The 24,494-nt window shown below is 38.6% G+C and overlaps 1 protein-coding gene across 1 annotated transcript; it reads right to left on the minus strand.

The window, feature by feature from the left end:
• Positions 1-943: 943 nt before the first annotated feature.
• On the minus strand, positions 944-17,831 carry si:ch211-225h24.2. The gene is made up of 4 exons (XM_017423197.3): positions 17,631-17,831; positions 9,110-9,163; positions 5,084-5,199; positions 944-2,870 (listed from the first exon to the last, which is right to left on the minus strand). Exons 1-4 carry the CDS (start codon positions 17,715-17,717, stop codon positions 2,438-2,440), a joined length of 690 nt encoding a protein of 229 aa, XP_017278686.1. The 5' UTR covers positions 17,718-17,831; the 3' UTR covers positions 944-2,437.
• Positions 17,832-24,494: the final 6,663 nt, after the last annotated feature.

Consider the following 24,494-nt stretch of genomic DNA (forward strand, 5'->3'; position numbering starts at 1 on the left):
GATTTCTATTGTTTGTAAAGATTTTTCCTCATGTTTCAGTTTTATAATTAAATGTCCAGCATTTCCTGAAAGAATGCATATCCCCCGGTGCCTGGCATGCTGGTTTTAAATAAAGACTGTTATCTTGAAAAGTTTTAGTGTTCTGTGAGATGTCATGTGATATCTTTAGATTTGGCTGAGTTGTCGCCTTGTTCTGTTTGCTAAAGTCAATACCATCTTCAATCAGTTTGACTCCAAACGTTAATCAGTTGTAGATGTACATTCAATGATTACTGACTGGGAGTTTAATTAAAATATGTTCACTGGTTCAAGAGATATTTTGCTAACAAACAGTCAAGCACAGAAACAGGCAGTTACAGTACATAACCTTCTTCCTTTCGATGGCAGGCAAGAAGTTCGTTTTGACTGCAGACTTCCAACTTCACCTGCAGATGGGGTAAGACTCCAACAAATGTACATCAAACAAATTAAGTTTTGCTTTAACCTCAAAATCCACAGAACAGGCTGGTATGTCAGAGTAAATCTTTATTCTTCTTTGAGAAATGTGACCCAGCACTTTTAATGAATAAACACAGGATACAGGTATCACTTTAGAAGCATCATTTTAATGAAATCAATACACAGATTAAAATGAAAGGAGCAAAGAATCTTTTTGTTCACCTAAAAAGAAAGAAAAAAAACAATATTGGAGAAATGAAATCACTCAGTTTCATCACATATACAAACATGAAGTGAACACACAGCATGTCAGAGCAGGTCATTTTAAATAATCTCAGCAGGTTTTGTGTGTAAAGTCTGACTCTGGGCAGATGCTTATCGAATACCTGCAGCTAAGCTGAAACGATGTCAGCAGATCTGTGCTGAGGGCGGTTTGGTCGAGTTGACATTCACAGCAAACAGGTGGGGTTATTTTATCACCTCAAGGCACTTCACAGGGGAAGGGGAGAGCTACTTTTTATGACACAGTGTCTAAATACACAGTTTGACTCCTCGTTTTTTTTTTTTTTTTTACTGATTCAGCATCCAATTGAACCATTTTTTTTGTTTGTTTATTTAGCTTTAATGCTGTGTTATTGTCATTAGAGACACATTTGTTGTATTAAAGTGAACAATTTGTACCCTGATGCATCTACAGCTCAAATTATCAGAATGAATACTATCCTGCAAACTTCACGCAACACCACCTTTAATTCTGCCTGTACGACAAAGTCTGTCACTTGTTCCCTTCACTTTACAAAAACACAAACGCTGGTTTTTCATAAGCTGTTTCATGAATGCACCAGGCATCTCTGATATTGAAGTTAAGGCCTCAGACAGTTTCGGTGTGCTGTATCTTTAGAGACAGAAATGGAGTGAAAACAAGCTTAATAAGCTTTCAGTAGCATGCTTGCATATTCTTTAAACCTCTAAAACAAGTCATTAAATTCTCCTCATTGAAAAGATTTTAAAATGGTACAGTAGTTTAAGGCTTTTGCCAGTTTTACAGTTTGAGTGTTAAAAAAATGTTTAAAAAAAAAAAACATCTGAGTCACAACCTTTTCCTTCAAATCTAAAAAAACCCAAAACTTTCTGCACAATATTTGAGAGTTTATCACGTGTTGGCATTGACCATCAATTGTACATAAAAGATGAAAGAGGTCATCGTAATGTCTGGTTTGTACAATCTGCCATTCTGAAGCTTTAGGAGTGAAACTAACTAACAACATCCTGACTTGTGGGAAAAATTCTCTGATTCACTGTCGTTTCTTTTTTTTTTTTGGAAGAAGTGGACATTTTTTTCAATGGAAATCAATGGGAGGCTAAGATGTTTTCAAGCTAGGACCTAGTAGTTGTCACTGGTATAGCATTTTAAGGCACTTTCCCATTTAATTCTTGTCTAATAGTGCGCTCCATTTTGCGCTCAGAAGTTGGAATTTCAAAATTCCAAGTCAGAAAAATCAGCTGGAATGCCCCACAGAGTCAAAATTCCTGACCAAACCCAATATTTAAGTACAATATGCACATGAAAAGCAATGCTAGCTATGGTAATTATCTATTTACTTGCACCTCTGTTATTTCTTTCTCATTAAATTAGTTGCACACATAGCACAACCTCTTTAGGAAACATGCTGCTACAGTGTTAGAACGCAGAGAAATGCATTAGCTGGTGTTGCTAATAATGATCAGCCTGCTCATTAAGCACAACTGTTGGCAAGTCCTTCTGGTTTTTGGACTTGTCCTTCAGTTAAGTAGGGTGTGATGTCATTCCCAGGTCCAAACTTCTGAGGTAAATGGAACGCCACATAGCAGTTTATGACTACAATGCATTTGAACAATCTATAGCATTAAAACTGGTCTGTTCTGGAGCTACACTACAAGAAAAAGTCAAATGTTGGCTAAAAAATCATCAGCATCTTAGAAAATGGAGGAGTCAGGAAAAGAGGTAGGTCAAAATTTTCTATTTAAAGCCCCCCCATGCGCTCTCAGACACAATCCCTCTGCTCATCTTGCTGATGCCAGCCAGCTTGACCTTGGCACGGGACGTCCACCGCACTGCAGCTGCTGAATCATTGGAGTCTGTCAGGTTGGCATAGCGAGAGGAGTCCTCCTCAAAACCCAGGCCACCCCACGACGGTATTTCCACTGGAATGCTGAAGGAGTCGGGGAGGGACACCCCAAACTCCCCCTTCTGACTGTTCTCCATGAGGGGTTCGTCGTTTACAGTCTCAGTTAATTTCCCTAATTGTGGCGGCTCCCAGCCCTCCATTTTCTCCAGTTTCTTAGCCGGTGAAATCTGCCTCATCGTCATTGTAACACTGTCCCAGAAACAGTAGCCTTTGTCCGTCTTGTCCTTCTTCTCCTTCTCACCGTCCTTGGCTTTCTTTTGGGGCCTGTGAGGAAACACAAAGAGCAGAAGAGAAGTTCAAACAGTTTGTTCGCATTAGGCAGGCGGCTCTGCGGAACTGTGTGGACCGCTGATATTGTAACCATAAATAGGACCGACTGGCTGAGGAACTGGTGTTTATCAGACATCTCAACACAGGAGCGCTCCCCAAACAGTGAGCCACGATGGAGGAATTCCCTTTTGTTTGTCAGAGCAAAGTGATTAATGGAGGTTTTCCTCTCCATACATGTTCCACTTCCTGAGCAGGTCTGAAAGATAACTGCTGGCCAACGCAGCTCAGGATTAGGTTTAAATAAATACAAGTAGATGGGTGCGACTCCATTGTTTCTAGTCAAGAGTATAAATGTTTTTATTCACACACTTGGCCAATAATGGCTCCAAAACGCTAATATATTGACTTGATGTAAACCAGAAGTGCCTTTGGCTGGTGTGACATGCTGTACATGTAACAAAACTTCTATTTTTCTTCCTAAAACATGACAATTACCCACTAATGTTATGCAGTCTGGTACCGTAAAGGATTCCAGAAACATTTAGTGAGTAGCTAAAATTTGACAAGCAAAAGTAAGACAGTAAGAAAACAAAAACACTGAAAGAAACTAAGATTTGTATCCATGTGCAGAAGTATCTATTCCCATCCTATTTATCAGGTTATTTAAAGAAATAATGAAAAAATGTGGTCCTGACTTTTTGACTTAAAGGTTCATCCAGAGCAATTTATTGTCATGCGGTGGAACTATGGCGGCGAACCCAGAACGCAGACTCAACTTAATCCACAAAAATTTATTAAACTAAAACTCGAACAAAACAAAAGGCTGACGTGGCAGCAGAAACTAACAATAACAGAAATCCAGAAGGCAAGGCAAGGCAAGGCAAGGCAAGGCAAGGCAAGGCAAGGCAAGGCAAGGCAAGGCAAGGCAAGGCAAGGCAAGGCAAGGCACTGAACAAAGAGACATGACAAAACGGAATGATCCAGTGGTGTGTGGGAGAAACGGACAGGTCTTTATAATCAGGAGGTGATTGGAAAGTGGACACAGGTGAAGCAATTAACCAGACTAGAGACAGGTGTAGATGGGCGTGGCAGAAAGGCAAAAGAGTGACTGGGGAGGAGTGAATAGTGACAGCAAACATGAACAGGAAAAACTAAACTGAAACAATAACTCAAACCGAAACAAGACCATAATCAAAACAACAAACTGAAAATACCAAACTATAACAGAAACAAGACAATAATCAAAACAACAAACTGAAAATACCAAACTATGACATTTATTACAAATTTTGATGCTTCCAACTAAGTTTTCTCCCTGCAGTATCGCAAACAGTGTTCAGTATTTTCTTTAGTCCTGTGACAACACTAAACTATGATCAAGTGGCCAAAAGAACTCAATGTCCTGCAGCCTTGCAAGTAAAGACAAAACAGCAGAAGATGCTGCAGTTTAGCGGGCGCTCTTGAGTCATTTCACCCCAAAACAAAAATATACAAAAGTTTTTGTCACTCTTGATGTATATACCAAATTTCAGGCATCAGGGGGATGTTTGATTGCCAAACAAAGAGTAACAATAATAGACACTTGCAGTCAGTTGGCCTTGTCATCATCTTTGGTGTTTCTGCCTAATTGGGAATAAATATATCTTTGTCAATTTGACAATGACACACTGATAACATACTTAAAATGTGCAACAACTTTCAGATTTAAAGGGAGTGTTTGGTGCTTTTTCTTACTTTTTGGTGCCTTTAAAAACCAATTCCTTGCTTCTCAAAGGAATAGTTTAGATTTATTGAAGTGAGATTCTGTGGAAAGCTTATTTAATATTGATATCTTAGCCGATAATGTTTGCTTAAACTGCTATTTTTTAAACTTGAGTTTTTTTAAAATGGCAGCAATTCACTTTGTTCTTAACCCCACTCAGACTAGCCGTTAGCTTGTCAATCTGATCAGAATGAAGTCTGATCAAACCAAGGTTGTTCAAAAAGCTATCTACAACAGGTAAGATAATAACTGTTCAGGACTTTTCCACAGAATCTCCCTCTAAATTATCACTTTGACCTTTCTGCAACATATTTCTGTTTTTTGCGTTTGTTGGTTTTCTTCAGTGAACATGTTTTCAAGTTCCTGAAGACGTTTTCTTGATTTCTTACGCTCCTCTGCAGCTGCACATCTGTGAGGAAGAGGTGAACACTTGTGCCAAACTCACCCTTTGCGATCAGCCAGCTTCACTCCTGTCAACAAGAAGTGCTCATCGTCTTTAGAGGAGAGCATCTTCTTCTCCCGCCTCTCCTTCTTGGACATGATCTTTTTCACCTTGGCCTCCTGACAAAAGAATCAGCAGAAATAAAAACAAGATTATATATAAATCTGTAGCACTAAGAAGATTTCCCTAATTTGTTAGAATGTTAGGTTGTTAAATCTGATGCTTATTTTTGGCTGATTTCAGCCCCTAATGAGGGTTTGACAGGAATAAAGAGAGGCAACAGTTTGTTCAGACTGCTAAATGTTCATTTTGCTGAAATTCTTTCATAAGCCGTGCTGGCTTTTCACACATTCCAGTGGGAGATACTCGACTCCCACTGTACATTCTGGTCTCCCCCATCAGAATTCCTCCCTAACTTCACAACCTCTGCTGTCTTATCAGCGATAAAAGAGCAAAGTTTTGGCTTCCTTTCTCACCAGAAGAAAAAAGAAAAAAACCCTCCCCAATCTGAGCTGTCAAGGTCTCACCCTTCACTCCTTCCTACATCCGTCTCTGGCTTTGCCTGACTTTGCGCTCAGTACATAAAATATTATTTGATTAATGGGTTTAACCCAGGCAGTTCTTTCCCTGAGCGTCTTTTGTTTCTGCTTTTTACCTTGAGAAGGAGGCGAGTTCAACCACCCTGAAGGTGGTGAACAATGAAGAGTCTGGGACCGGAAGCAGCTATAACAAGCAGAACATCTTGTTGGGATATGAAAGCATGCATCAACAACTTCAGTGAGACGCTTCCCAGTTCGAGTTTAGGTTAAACAAACTTTTAGCAGAATTTTTTTTGTCCAACAAGTAAACAGGCTGTGAAAGATTCTGATAAATGTCAAAAACAAACACCCTCCTCTCACCTGTCGTTGCAACACACATGCCTGTGAGCAAATCAGCTGCAAGATTTTATCACTAAATAAACATTTACAAATTATAATCTTGAGTATTTCAGCCCTCTGTATCTGCTCTGGCTCTTTTTCTTTATTCCAGTTATTTTTATTCTTTCTTTCTTCTGCATAAAACCAAGCAGATTTGAAGGAGCTTCGAAGCGAAAGAAATCAGAGACGCCAAAGCAGAGGTGAAACCTTCCGCTTGTATGTGTGTGTGGTTAAATTCTAGCTGTATATCTGTGCACTTGCATGCTCGCTCATACAGAGGCTGGCCTATTCGCTGTTCGCTGCGGATTCAAAGCCGCTCAGTGATCAGTAATCTCTCCTACCCAGAAGGTAAACCAAGCGGCCCTCTGGCTCGCTGTGAAGGGGATCATTACCTCCAGCTCCACGCCTGGCAGAACAATACAGACTTTAATTAAACTAAATTCTTTCAGGAATAACTTCTTACGCAGCAACTGAAGGATTTAAAATCATGTTTTTGAAAGAAAAGTTCAAAATTGTCAAAAGAAAAACTAAAAAAAAAGAATATTTTATACTGGGTCTTTGCTTTTGATGGGGATGTAAAGGCACTACAGGCAACACTTCAGATGTTTTTAAATGAGCTTCTGTGGAAAGTTTATGAACAGATAATATTTTACTTGTTGTTTTAAGACAGCAGCAATCCAATTTGGTCTTATTTTGGTCTGGGCCTCTCTCCGACTAGCCGTTAGCTCATCAATCGGACCAGAATGCAACCCTATTTCTCCACACTGAGGTCATACAAAGAGCTAGCTACAATAGGTTAGGTAATATTTGTTCATAACCTACCCACAGAACAATCCGTGGATCTATTTTTGTATACCTGCCTGATCCTAAGCATGGTCCCTGTCTCCAGCAGTCGCCAGTCCATCACAGAGCCACAAAGACGCAAATAATAACTCACACACACTCCCACCTAGGGCCAATTTACAGTCACCAGCTAACCTAACAAGCATGGTTTTGGAGAGGAAGAAAACCCACACATGCACAAGAAGAACATGCAAACTCCACACAGAAAGGCCCCAGTGAAGAGTCGAACCCAGGAGCTTCTTAATGCAATGAAACAGTGAGACCCTCCACAGAAGTCCACTGCAGAAGACCTTAGCTACTGCTTTTATGCCAGAATTGGAGTTGTTTCTCACTGTCTTTTCTTTGTTACATGTTACCTAAATCTACCAGAAATAAATGTTTCAAAAAATGTAAAAAAAACAGCAATAAAACTTGCAATCTTTAAAAATTAGGTGTATTGGGATTCTGTAAAAAATACAGTTAATTTTGCTGTTGCTGCTCTAAATCTTCTATTTAGGAAGGAGACATCCATCATTATGCTCTTTGACCACCAGTAAAGTCACAAATCAAACTGCTTCAAATCAATCAGCTTCTTCCAGGTCTCTCTGAACACTTTCTCCGGCCTAATATGAGCATAAAACACCAAAGTGGATCAGAGCCGTAGCCGTCCACAGTGTCCAAGCAGCCAGTGGCTATTTTCAGCCTTGTTTTTCCTCTGTAGATTGTTCCAGTCTAAAAAGCACAGCTCCTCAAAAGAATGCAGCACTTCCTTCCCTTCTCCGGTCCAGCCGTCCTACACTCCCAAACAGCACAGATTAAGAAATATTTTCCCCAGAGCGAGGTTGCGTCCGGTCGCCGTAGGTAAACCAGGTCCAGTTTAGAGACGTCACCTGATTTGCTTCATGCATGAAGAAGAATTAAGACACAATTACACGTTGGAGTAAAGACTTTCTGTCGGCGCATCCATCTCTCACGAACAAAGTGACGACAGGAAAGCACCCGCACGTGCAAACAATACATCATAAATGGCACCGTTCACAAATACAGAATCTACAAGCAGGGTGATGATCCAAGTACAAGTGAGCTAAAATGTCACGCACGGATTAAACCCCAAACCTTCCATCAACCACAAATTTAATAGTTTAATATCCTTCCAGAAGGTAATAATGACATAATAGTTTCGAATGAGGCAAACCGTGTTTCGTGCCATGTTTTGTGCTGCTTTAAATGACTGCTAACAATAAACAGTTTATTTCTAATGGTTATGAACGTGCATGTAGACATGTCGGCTCAGATTACCTCCCAGACTGATGCTTCTTTAATAACCTAGCCTAAGAACTAATGTGCTTCAGCTCTTTGAACTGCAGGTATGTTTGAACTTGTGGTTCTGTTTTGTTGGAGCTTGTCCTCATTTCATGAGCAGTAAAGTAAAGTGTAAACAATGTTAAATGGTGATTGGTAGTGGTCTGCATGTGTTGGACCTGTGAGACAGGATTCATGCTGCTTTTTGCCTGATGTCTGAAGGGACAGACTGCAGCGCCTCACAGATACTAGAATATAGATGTAGTTCAAAATAGAAGCAATGACAGAGTATCTTATAATAAACATTAAAAATGCACAAAGGTCTTTATTTCTTTTGACCTGCTAGATGTGGGTGGTGTGTCTCTCTGCAGAGACATCCCCATTTCCTGATATATTAGAAAATTAAAAATTAAAAGCTGCTGTTTTTAGCAGTTCATTCATGTTAACCAGCAGTACTGCCTTCATTGGTTACTTGATTGTCTCTTTTTTCATTTATTTCTCTTTGCACAGCAAGTAATCAGGCGTTGTCTTGAAATTTAATCATTGTTCATAAAAGAACAAAACCATCCAGATCTCATTTCCCTGGTGTGACACGTCTGTCCTTGGGTGAGAATAACAATACAAACATGCACCATATCAAGAGACAGTTCAGGTTTCCAAAGATAAGCTGAAGGGTGATAACTGGTGTGTTTACAGACAAACACTGCAGCTTCAGCACTCCTCCGAACCTCCAGCTTTACATCAGCTGCTCTGTGAACCACAATGTGCTCAGCAGAAACTGTCCGACTGACTGCTCAGATGTGAATCAGTGTTGTTTAAAGAAATAGGATCTTTAGGTGATAATGTGTGATGTTGTGGGTGTGGTCACGTGTTTGAAAAGACAGGATTACTGCAGATCTTTAAGGTAAAATTCTTCAAACTGAGCATGTATTTTGAGGCAGACTGTTTGTTTGAGTTTCGTCTACAGAGCTGTAAGGTTGCTGTTTACCTTGGTCGCCGCAGTGACGGTTTCCTCGTCCTCTTCCTCTCCTGCGTCTTTATCCTGCGACACATACGGACACAATAACGCCATCAGAACACAACCGGTCACACCACTTTTACACAAGCTAGTCAGGAGTGTGTTAAAGCTGTGACTTCAACACTGTTTAGACTCTGGGATGGAGGGATGGAAGAAGAGAAGAAACCACTGAGATCTGAGGTCACATTTAAACAAAAGAGGCAGAAAACAGACCTAAACTTAGTGCATTATTGTTACACCTCCTTATGTGAATTTAACAAACCTACTTTGTTCCATTGTGTTTCACTATTAAGTTTGTTCTTTTCATTTTATATCTTCCTTTTGTTTAAAAAGACAATGGTAAATAACTGAATCATAAATCAAGACAAAACTTTGAGACACTGACCGGTCCCAATTTTTAAAAATCAGCAGTCGCCAATGTCTGTGCACACGTTAACATTTACCACTTAGGGACGTGTACATTTTTCTGTGGATTGCTAAATATGTGTTTATTATGTTTATGTTTAAGTTACACAAATAATGGATAATGTTGCTAGATGAAAAATTCATATTAATTAGATTTTTTTTTTAAATTGCTGTTGTGAATTGGCTATCAGCTGCCCCGATTCCTAAAAATTGGTATCAGCATCAGCCAGAGAGAAAGCCAAAGGTTTAAACAAAAACCTCACGCAGTCAGAGTGAGTGTTGGGGATGACTCTCAGCTACTGCCACACCAAAGTTTGCTCAGTATCTGTAAAAGTGACTGAGTTAGAGCTATTTTTGTATTCTTGAATTGGGTTGACACCTCGCCTGCAACCAGAAAATATTGCTGCATTTAACAAAAACGGTCATAGCAAAGATATAAAAATATATATTATATTACATAAGAATCTGAAACAATACCTATAAAACCACAGCAGTTAGGTTTCTCACTTCGAACATCATCAGCACCAGACTTAAAACTATTAAAATCTTTCAAACAACAATAAAATTTCACACATCTGTCAGCATCACATATGTTGTTGAAATATGCTGTCTCTTTTCCAATTTTAAAGAAATATATCATTTTATTCATTTGCAAATAACTGCTTCTATTCTATTACATTTTGCACAGTTTTGGTTTTTCTGAGACCAGTTTACTATATTAAAAGTATGAAAACATTATTACATGATAATAAAATAATTCACTGTGTATTTTTTATTCTCATAACTGAAACCTGCATTATTTTGGGACTTTTCTATGCAGTAACTTCCTATGAAGCTTTGTGGTGCATAAAAAAAAACAATGGCTAAAGAAAGCCATTGTTGTCCAGAACAAGAAGTGTGAACATTTTTGACTAGAATAACTTCTCAAAAGACTTTGCAGAAATTATATTATGAAAGGAGGGCAGACAGAAATCAGCCGACGTTCAGACTCCTGAAGTTGAGCCAGAATTCCTACAGAAGGATCAAAGCTTGGAGATCTTCTAACATCTAATAACTCCATGGGAAGGAGGCGAAAAAGCTTCGGCTGGACAAGTCTGAGCAAAGTCTGCACCACATAAAGTGATCAAAGACCCCCCACACACACACACACACACACACACACACCGACTACTATTAAAACAGAAAATCATTATAACTTTAGGAAGGAGGGGTGGTGTTTTGTTAGGGGCAATGAGTTAAAACAAATCCTCCTAGCAAACTAATAGAGCTGTTTTCTGCTTTTCACTTCTTTCTGTTGATCATTTCTACTGCAGTGTTTTAAAACCCGACACTTAACTTCAATACCAAAGAAAAGGCTCAGAATCTTCAAATATTTTAGAATTTCCAAAACCAAGAGGCTGAGCGATTTGACCATAACCCCCAGGGACGCCACCAGAAAGCATTCAAAGGGGGGCCAAATGGAGACCACTGATTATCTTGTGGTGATTCACCAAAACCAAAAGCCATAACTGTGAGGATTTGGATTTTTTTGTTTCTGTTTTATTTTCTTTATGGTTTCTCTGTGGGTGTTAATTAGTGTTTTCAGTTTGGGTTTTTCCTGTTTGTGTTCATGCTCAGTATTCACTCCTCCTCCGTCACTCTTTTGCCCTTCTTGCCACGCCCATCTCCACCTGTCCGTAATCATCTCCACTCACCTGTTTCCACTTCCCTCGTTACCCTCAGCACTCAAATACCCGGTCATTTCTCCCACTAGTCGCTGGTTCATTGTTTTTTGTTTGCCGTTAGCTGCCATGCTCCGTTACCTTGTCTCCTTGTTGTTCTGCCCACCGTCGTTTGGATTTTTGTTCTTTTAAGTTGCTGCCTCGTCAGCTTTTGTTTATTTGTCTTATTTAATAAATTAGTTTCTTTTGGAATGAGTCTGTGCTCAGGGTTCCTTTCCATCGTCCACAAACCTGACAATAACAGAATTTAAGCAGTTTTGTTATGTTATCAGGAAATCACCATCTAATTTAAGACTATTCTTTACAGTTGATATCACTAATTGAAAACAGCACAATCACTACTCAGCTTATTGAAGCTTGTCTTTTCCTGAATTTATATTTATATTAAAATAAATATTATATATATATAATATATACTATATATATAGTATATAATATTTTTTTTCTGCCATGAAGGATTTCTGTTGCACAATAAAAGTTAATAAGTGGCTAAATTAACCCAAACTGCAACCTTCTCTTACATCCATCCAAGATGTTTTACTGAATAAACCTAATCTGTCAATGTGTTGCCTAAACTAAACCAAACTGTGACTGAAACAAGTCCGCTTAGTGTAAACTCATAAAGGCATCGACTACTTATGGCTCATAAAAACTGAACAATAATCTGGAGTTAAAGTTGTGTTGGAGCTGTTCACCAACGGATGAAAAGTGCCTGGATAAAACTTCTCTTTCTAGGAAAAATAAAATAAAAATATGAAACTTCTGAGAAGACAGACTTTGATTATTTTATCATCAAGTTTAAGGAAGTACTAAGAAACAGGTTTTTTTGCCTGTTTACAGAGTGTGCACTATAACTTGGCCTTTCAGGCTGAACTAGCAAAGTTGTGATGAAACAGCAGATCCATTCAGACATACAGCTTAAAATGAAAACAAGAAACAAGCTGTGCCAGTCGCAGAACTCAGAAAAAAAAAAGAAACCTAATTTACTTCACAGCAGGCATGTCCTTAAGCTAAAATATGTACAAATCTTCACACAGGACGTTATGCAAAAACCTTCATTCTGACATTTATGTGTGGCTCAGAAAGACAGCTGCCGTTTTCAGAATTGATAACTTTCCGTTCCACATCGGGTGGTTGATTAGGTTGATTACAGCAACGAAAACAGGTGAATACAAAAACATATTTAGATCAAATGCGTCGTGGGCCATACTGAAGGACTCCATGAAATCAATAAAGTATCTGTCATAATGGTTTCTTTTTTACTTCATACTTTCATTTTCTGGTGTAAGTTCTGTAAAAATAAAAAATCATTGGAGGTATGAGTCACTGGAAGCACATTACACATTTTTAAAAATAACTTTATCAATGACTGAACAAAGCAGCTGTGAGAACAGTTTCAAAGCCTCAGATCTGATCCTCCAGTGCTGAAAATCACACTTTTAAGGACTTGGAGCTGGAAACTAAACGCCATCAGAGCCATCAGGTAGTTTGTCTTTAGTTGAGGAAGACCGATTGATCAATCAGATGATTATGTGGCCTGATTTTTGCCTTTTTTTTTAAATAATTGGTATCAGCCATGCTTAAGCGCACCAAGTTGATTAAAAAACAGGCACAACGTGGTTCCACTTGACACTACACCCTCGTGTTCATGTGCTTCCTGCGATGGAGGTGCCTTGTTTTGGCACATCAACAAACCGCAAAGGTAGATGACCAGAATATTATCCTAACTTTCCACTTTACGATCATACTTTACTGATGACAGATGGTTTCAGGATGTGGGTCCTGACCAAAGTTGTTGTCTTGGTGATGTCATCTCTTGCGGCCTGTGTAGACTTTATGAATTGGGTGTGAAGAAAGTTGAGTTTTAAAATATATACTGTATATAAGCAGGAGGCTGTGTAATAAGACAGACAGCCAAGTTGCTTTTTTATTTAAATGTTGAAGGGATTCACTTGAACTCATGAGATAAAACAAATGCCCGATCTTCATTAATTCGACCGTCTCCCCTTCAGCAGGAGATTAGGTCCGTTTAATCTTCCTTATCTCCTTTATGACTTTATAATTTAGCTGCGAGGCTGTCTTTAAGTGCCGCTCAGCCTTAAATGATCCCTCCTGACAAAGCTGGTGGAATCACAGCAGTTTTCTTCCAGTGTTCAGTTGGTTTACTGCTTAAAGCCGAAGACAAACATGCACCTTCTGCAGGCTAACTTCTGCTCAAAGTCTGCTGAACTTCAGTAGAGTGTGTCTGATGAAAGAGCGAGCAGGTTCAGGATTTACTGATGCCTCAGAGATGTGGAGGAAAAGAATGACGCTCTTTAGATTCCCTTATCCCTTTTTACTGTCCGTCTGCTGAACAGTCTCAACTCACAACATGCAAACTGTCTGCTCTGCCAATAAATCCATCAACAGCTGAAAGGTAGATAAAAAATGCTTGTTTGGAGCCTAACTAGCCAAAACTCCATGTTTCTGACAAAACGACAGACACACAAACAAACTTAGGTCTGATTCCCAAACCAACTAAAAGAATATGGCTTTAAGGTTTGACTGAGGCCAAACTTTGACCTTTAACTGCTCTGGTGTTGCTCCAAAGCAGCATCAGAGCAGCTGTCCAAACCCATGCTGATTAATAACAATAAAAACTAATAAATAACAACTCAAAGTGCAGCGCAGGCTTGAATTCATAGCTCCTCTTGCAGCATTTCACTCTGGGTTGGGGCTGGACTTTGAGGCATTTGAGGCCCCTTTAATTCTTCTCTTTTTCAGCTCTTTTCAGTGTAGATTTGTTGCTGTTTGGGACCACTGTCTTGTTACGTGATCCAGTTTGAGTCAAGCCTCAGATGGCCTCATGACTGACTCAAAAATACTTTGGTGTACAGAGGATTTCATGGTTGACTCGATGACTGCAAGGTGTGCTAGACCTGTGACTGTACAACCAATCCAAGTCATCACACCTCCACTGCCGTGCTTATCAGCTAGTGTGAAATATTGACACTAATAGAGAGATTTAGTGCTAAGCATGATACCTAAAGATCTCCAGTTTGGTCTTTTTAGTTCAAAAATGTTTATGATTTATTAGATGTAACTTTAATCTGTTATGCCATGTCCTTTTCAAACATGTCATACTCTTCAGTCTTTTTCTAACTGCACTGTGATGAACTTTAGTATCGAACATACTAGCTGCAGTCCAGATTCCATGCAGAGTTTCTGTCAATTTCTTTTTCACAGTCTGACCTCAGGGTAAACTTACTGGAACATCCACTTTCTTCCCAAAGATTAATGATTAATAATCTTTTCTCACTGTAAAATGTGATGGGCTTCAAACTGATTGGGAAAAACATTTAAAACCTTACCCAAACAAGAGGGCAGCAAAATCTGCTTCTCTGTAAGATCAGTGCTGATGTCCTCCTCTTTTACCAGTTTAATAAGACGATTTTTTTGTTTGTTTGTTGTTATTTTATTATTCCCTGATTGTTTCTGTTTTATGACTCAAATCAGTAATGGCACAAAGTAATATGACGTGTGGAGTTGTTTGTCTGAGTTTGTATTTACTTCATTTGAAGGCTCGATAAGGAGCAGAGGACTTTTACTATGTTTTGTTCCACAGTTTTGTTTTCATAGCTTCGATCATAAACGTATCAGACTACATACTATGAAACTGTAATTGACATTTATTTATTTTTTTATGACATTTAACAGAGTAGGGCTTTCCCTGTGTTATCATATTTGAAATATCAGGAAGTGGAATATGATTAAGCACTTTGAATCGCCTTGTTGCTGAAAAGGGGTATATAAATAAATTTGACTTGACTTGACTTAATCTGCTATGAGGTGATTTGTTTTGTAGTTTTTAATAATGTTAGGTCAAATTTTTACCATACTGGTTTAATTAAAAGTGTTCCAACACACATTTCTGCACTTTATATTGGCATGAATTTTAAAAACTATTGTTTGGACTGCATGAAATAAATCAGACTGCCTTCTTATTTGAAGAAATCGAAGGGGGAAAAAATGCTGCATTTTTCAGACTGTGTTATCATAACCTTCATCCTGGTTTCATCCTGTTTCTCCTCTGGGTTTATGACATCTTACAAGCCAACCTCCTGACCCCTTGGTTATACTTTACTGCCATGGTGACTCGGGGAGACCTCCCTGATGACTTTCCCAGGAAATCTGCGGCGGAGTCGCTGCTCTGTCTGATCTCGGATCAGCTCCTGTCAACAAATTAACTCTGACAGCCACTGGACTTACAGACACTGACTGAACTCAAAGCAGGCCCTCAGATGGAAAAGGCACATGTTCCCAAGACAGAAGGTGAGAAGGGAACCAATAAAATCCAACCAAGGGTCGTAAATCTTGACTTTAGCACAATACGAGATGGTGGGAAATAATGTTGAGCTGTCTTCCTAATCAGCTCACAAGAAGATATTTAATTCAAATAAATATTTGTTACAGTCTGTGTTGGATAACCTTAAATATCATTCACTGTTTTCTCAATCAAAACCCAGAGTACTTACAAATCTCCCAAATTCCTTGACTAATGATTCCTTTAAGCACAGATTAAAGGAGGTAAGTTGATTAGATAACACAAGCATGATGGCAGAAGATTGTTTAGACTTTGCTGTGACGTAATCCTAAATGAGGAAAAGGACCCCAGTGAGCTTTCTGGCATTTATCCAGCCTGAAATTTGCAAATTTAAATGAAGCTTTTTCCCTTTTACTGGAATTTTAGCTTCACATTCATTATTATTGGTGACAAACTGATGACCAACTCTGACTTTATTGTAAGAAAACATAAATGTTCACAAAGAGGATCATCTAATGCAAAACTGATGTGGATACAAAGGTTTATAAAATATAAAATCTTTCAGATTTAAGTTGTTTTAAGATGGCTGTTCAACTCTCCAATCAGAATTAAACTCTTTCTCCAAACTAAAGTAGTAGAGCTATCTACAACAGGTAAGATACTGGCTACTCATAACTCCATTTAAAAAAAAATATCCAAACTATCCCTTTATTACAAAGCACTCACAAGACAGTCACATTTCTTTTTCTTGTGAGCCAGGACACTGGATGTCTGGCCCTTTGAGAGTTTGTTTCCCCCTCATGTCCTCTCTGTAACACCATGACTGAGCCCAGCTGCAGGCTATCTGGGACATATGAGCATGACATAAAGGCAACAAAGAGACATTTATAACTTGCCTCCTCTGTCTGACACTCAAAACTCACACATTTTTGCACATAATCAATACAGATTTCACTTTACAGCTCCAACGTTTGCACTGAAATTCTACATTTAAAAGCAAATATATTTATATCCAAGGCAGAGGCAGCCTTAACCATTAGGCAAAAGTAGGCAATTGCCAAAAATTTCAATGAAACTCAAAGATGGCAAGGTTTGTAGGAAGTTATAAACAAAGGTGTCATTGTGAAGAACATATATGGAGTGCTTTTTTTAGTAAGCTCAGATAGGACCCTCAGAAATAACCAGGAAAAAGTTACAACCTCAAAAGTCCCACCATCTACAAGCATCAGTCCCCAGAAACTAACATCCACAGCTATTGATGGCCTCAGGAGTCTGCAACCTGCAGCTCTGGAGTTTTAACAAATGCTAACATGGGGGTGAAGAATATTTAAAGTGGGATACTTCTATTAACAATTTTCCACAAATATAGAAAAGACTAGCTAAGGCTTACATATGGAGTTCAGATTTTTTAAAAGGGGGTACACATGTTTGGTCTTTTTCTTTGTACTATTGTGTAAAAATAAAATGGTCAATGGTTTATTGTAGATACTTAGTTTCGTAAAAAAAAAATTGTATGTAGTAATTGTATTTAGTGGGAAAAGGAATAAAAATTGTTCTTTGATTGGAAGGACCCCTGGATTAAGTGAACCAGGATCTTACTGCTCTTGTAATAAATGTTCACAGTTAAGACTTACTTGAAGCATTAAGTGGGTCTTAATGAAATAAGTTGAGGGGCCCATGTCTGGGTTTTGCCTTCCCCCCCGCCTCTGATCCTACCATAGGACATGGTTTTTACTTTATAAATCTACTTTATTATCTCACTCCGTTAAACACTTGTGTTTTATTTAAATCCTCAGCATTTTCTGGTCTGGTCTCTTCAGTTTGACACAACTATGGGACACTTGTCCACCTCCTCCTGCTTCCCATCTTTGCGATGAAAACAAGTGTTTTGCGCGTCGGTTCTGTTCGCACGAAGTCAAAACGTCATATAAATCCGAGTCAAAAACCTTTGAACGTCAGTGGCACACTTAGCCAGCTCTCCTCGGCTCTCTGCAGTCCTAAAAGGCAACAGTGTGTCAGTGAGTGTGGCGGCTATTGTTCGCAGACAAAGCCGTTTTCTTACCTTGTAGGAGTGATGATAGTGCCAGGACATGTCGTCCTCCTCTGACGCGTAATCCACCAGGACTTTACTCTTCGTTTTCTTGAACATTTCTTCGCTTGTGGCCGACACGAGCTGTCTCTAACGTTTTAAGGGAAGCAAATGCCTAATTCGGCAGCAAAACTAAACCAAAAAAAAAAAAAAAAAAAGAAAGAAAGAAAGAAAGAAAAACTAAACACTAAATCTGGTTTTTCTGCACTTAAAATGAAATACAAATCCATACCTGAAATCACTCATATTATAAGATTATAGTAGCNAAAAAAAAAAAAAAAAAAAAAGAAAGAAAGAAAGAAAGAAAAACTAAACTTTCCTCCGCTCAGTTCTCTGGAGAGATGGCAGCGCCACCGGAACGCCTTTCGCTCTTCTGGTTCTTTTCCCCCTCCCCGACAGTTGTAAATCCTGACTCTTTCTCTTTCTCACCCCCCCTGAAAACAGCTCATTCAGGAGAGGAATGGGGAGCGGGTGCTGTTTCATAAGAGTTTGGCTTGAGTTCGGTGCGTTTTTACGCAAAGCTGGACCACCTGGACGTCAGACAGCAGCTCCTCCCACAGCAGCAGCCCTCCTCCTGCCTCCTTCAGGTTGCCATGGCAGGAGGAGGAAGGGGTCTTCATCTGTGGCCAAAATAAACACTGGCATTCATGCAAAAAATGCTCAACTTTTCTTTTTTTGGTTTGTTTGTTTTTCTTGTATTTGAAACTTATGATAATTGTCACAGGATGAGCTGGCATGGATCAATATTTCTTAAATTGTGCCTACTTTTTGTTCAATCACAAGTACAGTAAGGCAGAGTCCCATTCAAAGTCAGACTAAGTTTAAATTTTATTTTAATTCAGTCATTATTAGAAAAATAAATGTATGTGCTATTCAGGTTTAGAAGCACAAAAATTCGCTGTTCTGGTCTCAGTTGGCTTTATCTCTTCAGTTTTAAAGGAAAAATAAACGTTCTGAGATACAACAGGTCCAAGGAGCAAACCAGGTTTATCTGTCAGAGCTTGTTCTGTCCCTCTTGCTTGGGAGTCCTTGACATGGAAAAAACAAGATTATTTACCATACACAGGGACTGTTTGTTGTTCAAAGCTTAAGCCACTGTACGTTCATCTGTGTGTGTGTAAGTGTGTGTGCGTTCATCTGAAAATTAAATCTCTTTCCTTCTCTGAAAAAGCCTCTGACGCGTGAGGAAACAAAAACCACATTATGCTGGTGGGCTCACCCCTCGAAACAGCCTCAGTTCAGCCCAGGTTAAGACAACTCACCTGATTCAAAGAGCCTTTAAGTCCTGCTTCAACTTCCACATTATAAAGTTAATCAGTTTTGGAGTGAGCGGGTTGGTGGAGGAACTCGCAGGGGAAAACAAATGTTATCAGACGAGTTTTATTTTTATGCTGCTTTTTGCCTGATTGGACAGCCAGAGCAGACCTGATTACCCAAAGTAGCATTTCTGACTGAATGTTTTTCATCAGTTTGTCTGATAAAGTTTGCTATCAGCTCTTTGCTATCAGCCGTCACAAGCCATGACTGGCTGTTAGGACGTGTCCATCAGCCCTCAGTGCAGCTGGATCAGTGACCTTTGACACTGAAGCCCATTGGTCAACCGGACCAGCACTTCTTGAACCAACATTCCCGTAGAGGTCTGTCTCTACAGAGCTTATTTAGAGTCAAGGTGGCTTCAGCGTCCTCCCATCTATGACTCATGGCCCTTTGAATTGTTACTAAACTTTAGAAAAAACTACTAATTACTAATATTATTATTATTATCATGACCTAAACTTATAGATGTACCTGACTTGTCACCTTTCATTTTGTATTAAGACAATTTATTATTCTAAAAATGTTGTAAATATCTATTCGTCTACATACGTATCATTGGATAATCTTATAAGAAATACATTTTGTAAAACGTACTGTTTCTTCTTTTTCTTAAATATTGGTTTAATTTTTTTTCCTACACAACTTTCCTGTTTGGTTTAGAAATGTTTGGGTGCTTGCAAACATGTGTTCATCTCCTCTTTTCTCAGGCTGTGTTGTCTGTTTTCTTCTTCTCTTTGCTGTGTCCAGAGGATATGTTAGTTTCTATGTGCAGTTATTGACTCAAGGGCTGTTTTGTGACTTTTGTGCCTGCCTGTGCTTGACCTTTGCCATTTAATAAACTTTGGATTCTGGACTGTGACCTGCTGAGGTTAAAATTCATGTTCCCTTGTTTGGTTTTTCCCAAGTTATTTTTTTAAATTCACACAATTATCGCAGTTTGATTAACTGAACTAACAGGAGGTTAAGCTGTCACATGTACATAAGGTTATTAATCCATTAACAATTTGCATGGGGGAAAAAGACAAGGCCAATTAGACAACAACTTTCAGATTAATACAGTGCTAAAGTCAGGATTTAGTGGTTCATTTTAGCTGATGAATACATTCAGATACACAAGTCAGATGTTTTGATGCTGCTTCTAAATGTTGATGGAGTAATTAAAATGCAACCATCACTAACAAACATGAGTCTTTTTTTTAACACTGGAGCCTAACTTGATAGGCTCAGTATTTACAGCTGTGACAGTTTACTGCATGTGTTTTCCTGAGCAGGATGTGTTTCTGAGGACATATAAGCTGCTGTTACGTCAGCTGTTCTGATCTTTGAGACAGGAGGTCAAGTCTGACGGGGTCAAACCGTCATGGAGGAGCACAGCTGGGATTATCCAGCCTGCTTTTACAGTCTCGCACCAACACATTCAACTCGCATCCAGACAGCTGACCTGAGCCTTCTTGGACTCAGTGCATTAGGTTAATGTCTTAATTACTTAATTTTGTCTCAACAAAAATTTAAAACAATTAAGTGTTATAGAGAAACCAGGATACAACTGTAAGGGAGATCATAGAGTATAGTTTCATGTTATTTTAAAACAAGTTTAATAAAGCACTTTTAGCACAAAATAATGGAAACAGATCGCTCAAAGTGATAAACCAACAAGGTTTTGGGGCAAAGCTTTTCCTGCATTGTTTAGACTTCTTTGGTTTCAGCAAGAAAATAAAACAAAACACTGAAATACTCACAAAATATGGTTTAGCACTAAGTACCTAAACCAGAAGTATATTTTCTTTAAGAACTGCTAAGAACTTAGAAAACACAGGTAGGTGTGCAAAAGCTGTACTTCAGCTTAGCTATCAGCGTTTACTAACTAATCATCATTTTGTTAACTAGCTCCAGCTATTGAACTAAAAAAATTACTATTTTTGTCTCTTTTGATTCACAGCTGGTGGCTACAGTTCAGTTGTTGTAAATAGAGCGAAAAGGGCCAAATACCTGCCTAATTTAGGATTCCTTGAAGAAATGGGTGCCTTGTAAGATAATTTTTATGTTGAAAAATGACAACATTATAGGCGTTTTGGTCAAAGCTTGAAAATAATATCATGCATGATCTGTTGGTGCTCAAAGCGTGTGCTGCAGATGATGCTCAGCAATCACCACACCAAATTTTAGCTTGTTATTTGCACAGTCGACTGAGTTGCAGCCAATATTGTGTTTGTTAAGGTCGATTAACTGTGGCGACCAGTAACTCAGTTGTGTACATCCAGTGAGAGTTTCATTAAAGTTGTCCACTTGTTCTTGTGTTATTATGTGTTTAAATGCTTTACATAAAAAGTCTGAGTGGCACAGTACCTCTATTTTTTATCACGTTACTGTCTACATGTGTCGGTTTATTATTCAGCACTTATTCCTTCTTATGTCATCCAGGAAACAGGAGCCAGCTGAGATTAACTGTGACTCAGCAGCAACTGTCTGATGAGATTCTCAGGTCATCACATCAGTTAGCCAGGAGATTAAAGCTTTAATTATGTCCACAGGCCAACTCACAGAGATGTTCCTCAGAGACTCTGCTAAGACGTAATGTACAGTAAGTATCTAAAGAGCGACTCACTAAAGTTCATGTTCTACGTGTGTGTGATGCACCATGTTCTTCATATCTTTCAGATTAAAGTTTTATCTTTGGCGATGTAGTAACAAATAGATCTTGTAAATTATAAAAAGCAATATCTAAACTTCATTTACTTTAACAGTCCTTTTACAAAATCCATTCTTTTATCATCTTTGCTTTATCTTTTGGTTTACTTTGTTGAATTAGTTGTGGTTCTGGGTAACAACAATGGCCGCTTCCTTTTTATTTTTTCCTACATATTTCAGCGGGACTGCCTGTTTTTCTGGGGATTCTGGGTGACAGGTTGTTCTCTGTCGAAAGAAAACAAGACGAGAAACTAAAAGTCCCTGCTGGAAAAGTGACAAGAGGTCAGAGAAAAGGAACTGTGAGGGTTGAGGAGCTAATAATAGTTCAGCGAGTGAAAAACAACTTGGAAAATACGTGCTCTTTAATACATTCAGCCAGGCTTTAAAGTAAATAAAACTCCTTCCACTGGTCACTGAGGCACCTGAACAACTTGTTCTGCATGTTATTTACTGGTTATTTCTCAGAGACACCTTTCGTTTTAAATCCAACAGAGGACATTTTACAGAAGTATTAACTTCCTATTGTCTGATTAAACACAGTAAAAGGTAATTTTCTGTCACACTTCATCAGTTGTGCACAGCATACAGATGAGATGTGCTATAGCATATACACCTCCTCCTCCTAGGATCACTCAACCACACATAGTTAGTTTCCCACCTGTCGGTCAATAAATAAGTCTGAAGCACAACATAAGGCAAAATTACATTCATGATGTCACAAGGTGATAAAAGTTCTGTTTCTCTAATTTGATACTACTTTTTTTTCTAAGGAAAGGTCTTGGAAAAAGCCAACGAGGAAGGAAGAATGAGAACACACACAAAGAAAAAGAAAAAAAAAGACTAATCCATTAGTCTAAACAAGGAATGACACTTTATTAAAACTCTAAAAGCAAACTATTTGTTAAACTGTGTAAGTTTAATTCCTCAGTGAGATTTACTTTGGCTCATGGACCAGCCAGGTTCAAGTCAAAACCATTCTGATTATGGCCACGGTAAAACTAATGGGGGTCAAAGGTCAAGTGCTGCAGAGGAAGAGCCACCTTGGAGCTGACAAAGATTTGGTTTCTTGCTCAGAGACATCTAATCTTCAATGAGACGTTAGGAATCTGGAAACCCCGGGCCTGAGACTCTGCAGAGAGTACAGGTGACACATTTTGTTCAACCTGCGGCTCTTTGTTTGAAGCACCTTACTTTAGAACTAGATGCGCTGAAGTTGATGTCATTTGCACAACCGGACACCGCTGACGCCAGCATCTGGATTGCAGAGTCTTTGTTCTTTTTTGTTTTATTCATTGGAACTTTTAATATCACCTCAAGCAAGTCTTGTAAGCTGAGGTCCAGAACAATCTCTTGTTGTCACTCCTGTTTGTTTGGTGTAAGCGTGCAAGGTGACTCGGATTTATTTCCGTTTTGATTTGTACGTTTTGGATAAGAGCTTTTATTATGGGGGGGGGGGGCGTGAGGCACACAAGGTGCACAAACACACACACACAACTACTCAGTCACACACTACCGTTGGTAGAAAAGACATTCAGCTCTTTGTTGCCTGTAAGGCAGAGTAACAGGAGCCTCCCGAGGAGGCTGAAACAGACAAAGGGCTTCTGTTTGTGTGTCTTTGTATTTGTGAACATAGAGAGAGTGAAGCAATGAAAAAAAAAATGTCTTTCTGGGACTCCTCTCCTACCTAAGGGTGGAATCTTAATTAAAGAAGAAAGTCTGGATCCACAGGTGTGTTGACCTGCACAGAGGGTCTTTGACAACCACACAGATGTAAATATTGAATGTGTCAAATTCAAAGTTAAGCTCTCCAAGCTTCCAGTATATTTACTCCTTAAAGCTTGCCAGTAATCTGTAAGTGGTGAAACAGTAACACCTGACTAGCTGCTACTCATTTTTTTTTCAAAGCAGCTTTCATGAGTAATTGGGTCAGAATTCAGCGTCGAGGCCTTCAGGTGTAGCAGCTAAAACTGGACTCTGAGGGGCAGAAAAAAAAGTTGTAAACCTGCCTGAACTGAGCTGTGATGAATCAGATTCATGCTCAGAAACAAATAAGAGAGAAAAAAACCACAAACCTAATGGGACAGAAGCTAGCAAATGTAGTTTATCACCTATTTAGAAGAAAAAGTGAGATCTGGATGAAGATTTTAGTAGTTTAGTTGTGAAATTATGTGGGCCTGCAAAGGAGAAATTACCATATTTGCTTTTTCTCAACAATACACCACTGCTTATATAAGAAATTAGAACCTTAAAAAAGACACTAAATTGTAAAAAAAAGGGGTTATTTCTTTTTTTACCCCAGTATCATATCTGCATCATTTTACAGGAGAGAATGAACTCTTGCACTTGTTTTTCAGCTATAATGGCTTAAAATGCTGACATCTAGTGGATACAAAAGTTTTTTGTTTTTTTTTTATAAAATTTTTTTTAGTGCAAAGTAATTCAACTTCCCTCTATTTTCTGTATACAAAACAGTCTCATAAAATGCAAACCAAGCCGTGTCTTAGATTTCACTGATTTATTAATACAAATAAAATCATTACAGCATAACATTATGTTTGCCTAAAAGGTGTTTGTTAGTGCATTCAGAGTCAAATATAAAGAATAATGACACCAAAATAGAAACAACTCATTTCTTTTACACAAAAGCAGCACAGATTGGTGTGTTACATTTCAAATGGCTGACATAAATACACACAGTTTAAACACATACTACTCCTGCAGCATTAAATATGTTTAACATCAACCTGACATTATTATTACTATCCTACATTCATTTGAAATGCTTTGTTTATGTTCCTAATCTCTCTTGAAGCAGGACTAAAAAGGGTTTTA

Source organism: Kryptolebias marmoratus, linkage group LG19, assembly GCF_001649575.2.
Source record: "Kryptolebias marmoratus isolate JLee-2015 linkage group LG19, ASM164957v2, whole genome shotgun sequence".
NCBI lineage: Eukaryota > Metazoa > Chordata > Actinopteri > Cyprinodontiformes > Rivulidae > Kryptolebias > Kryptolebias marmoratus.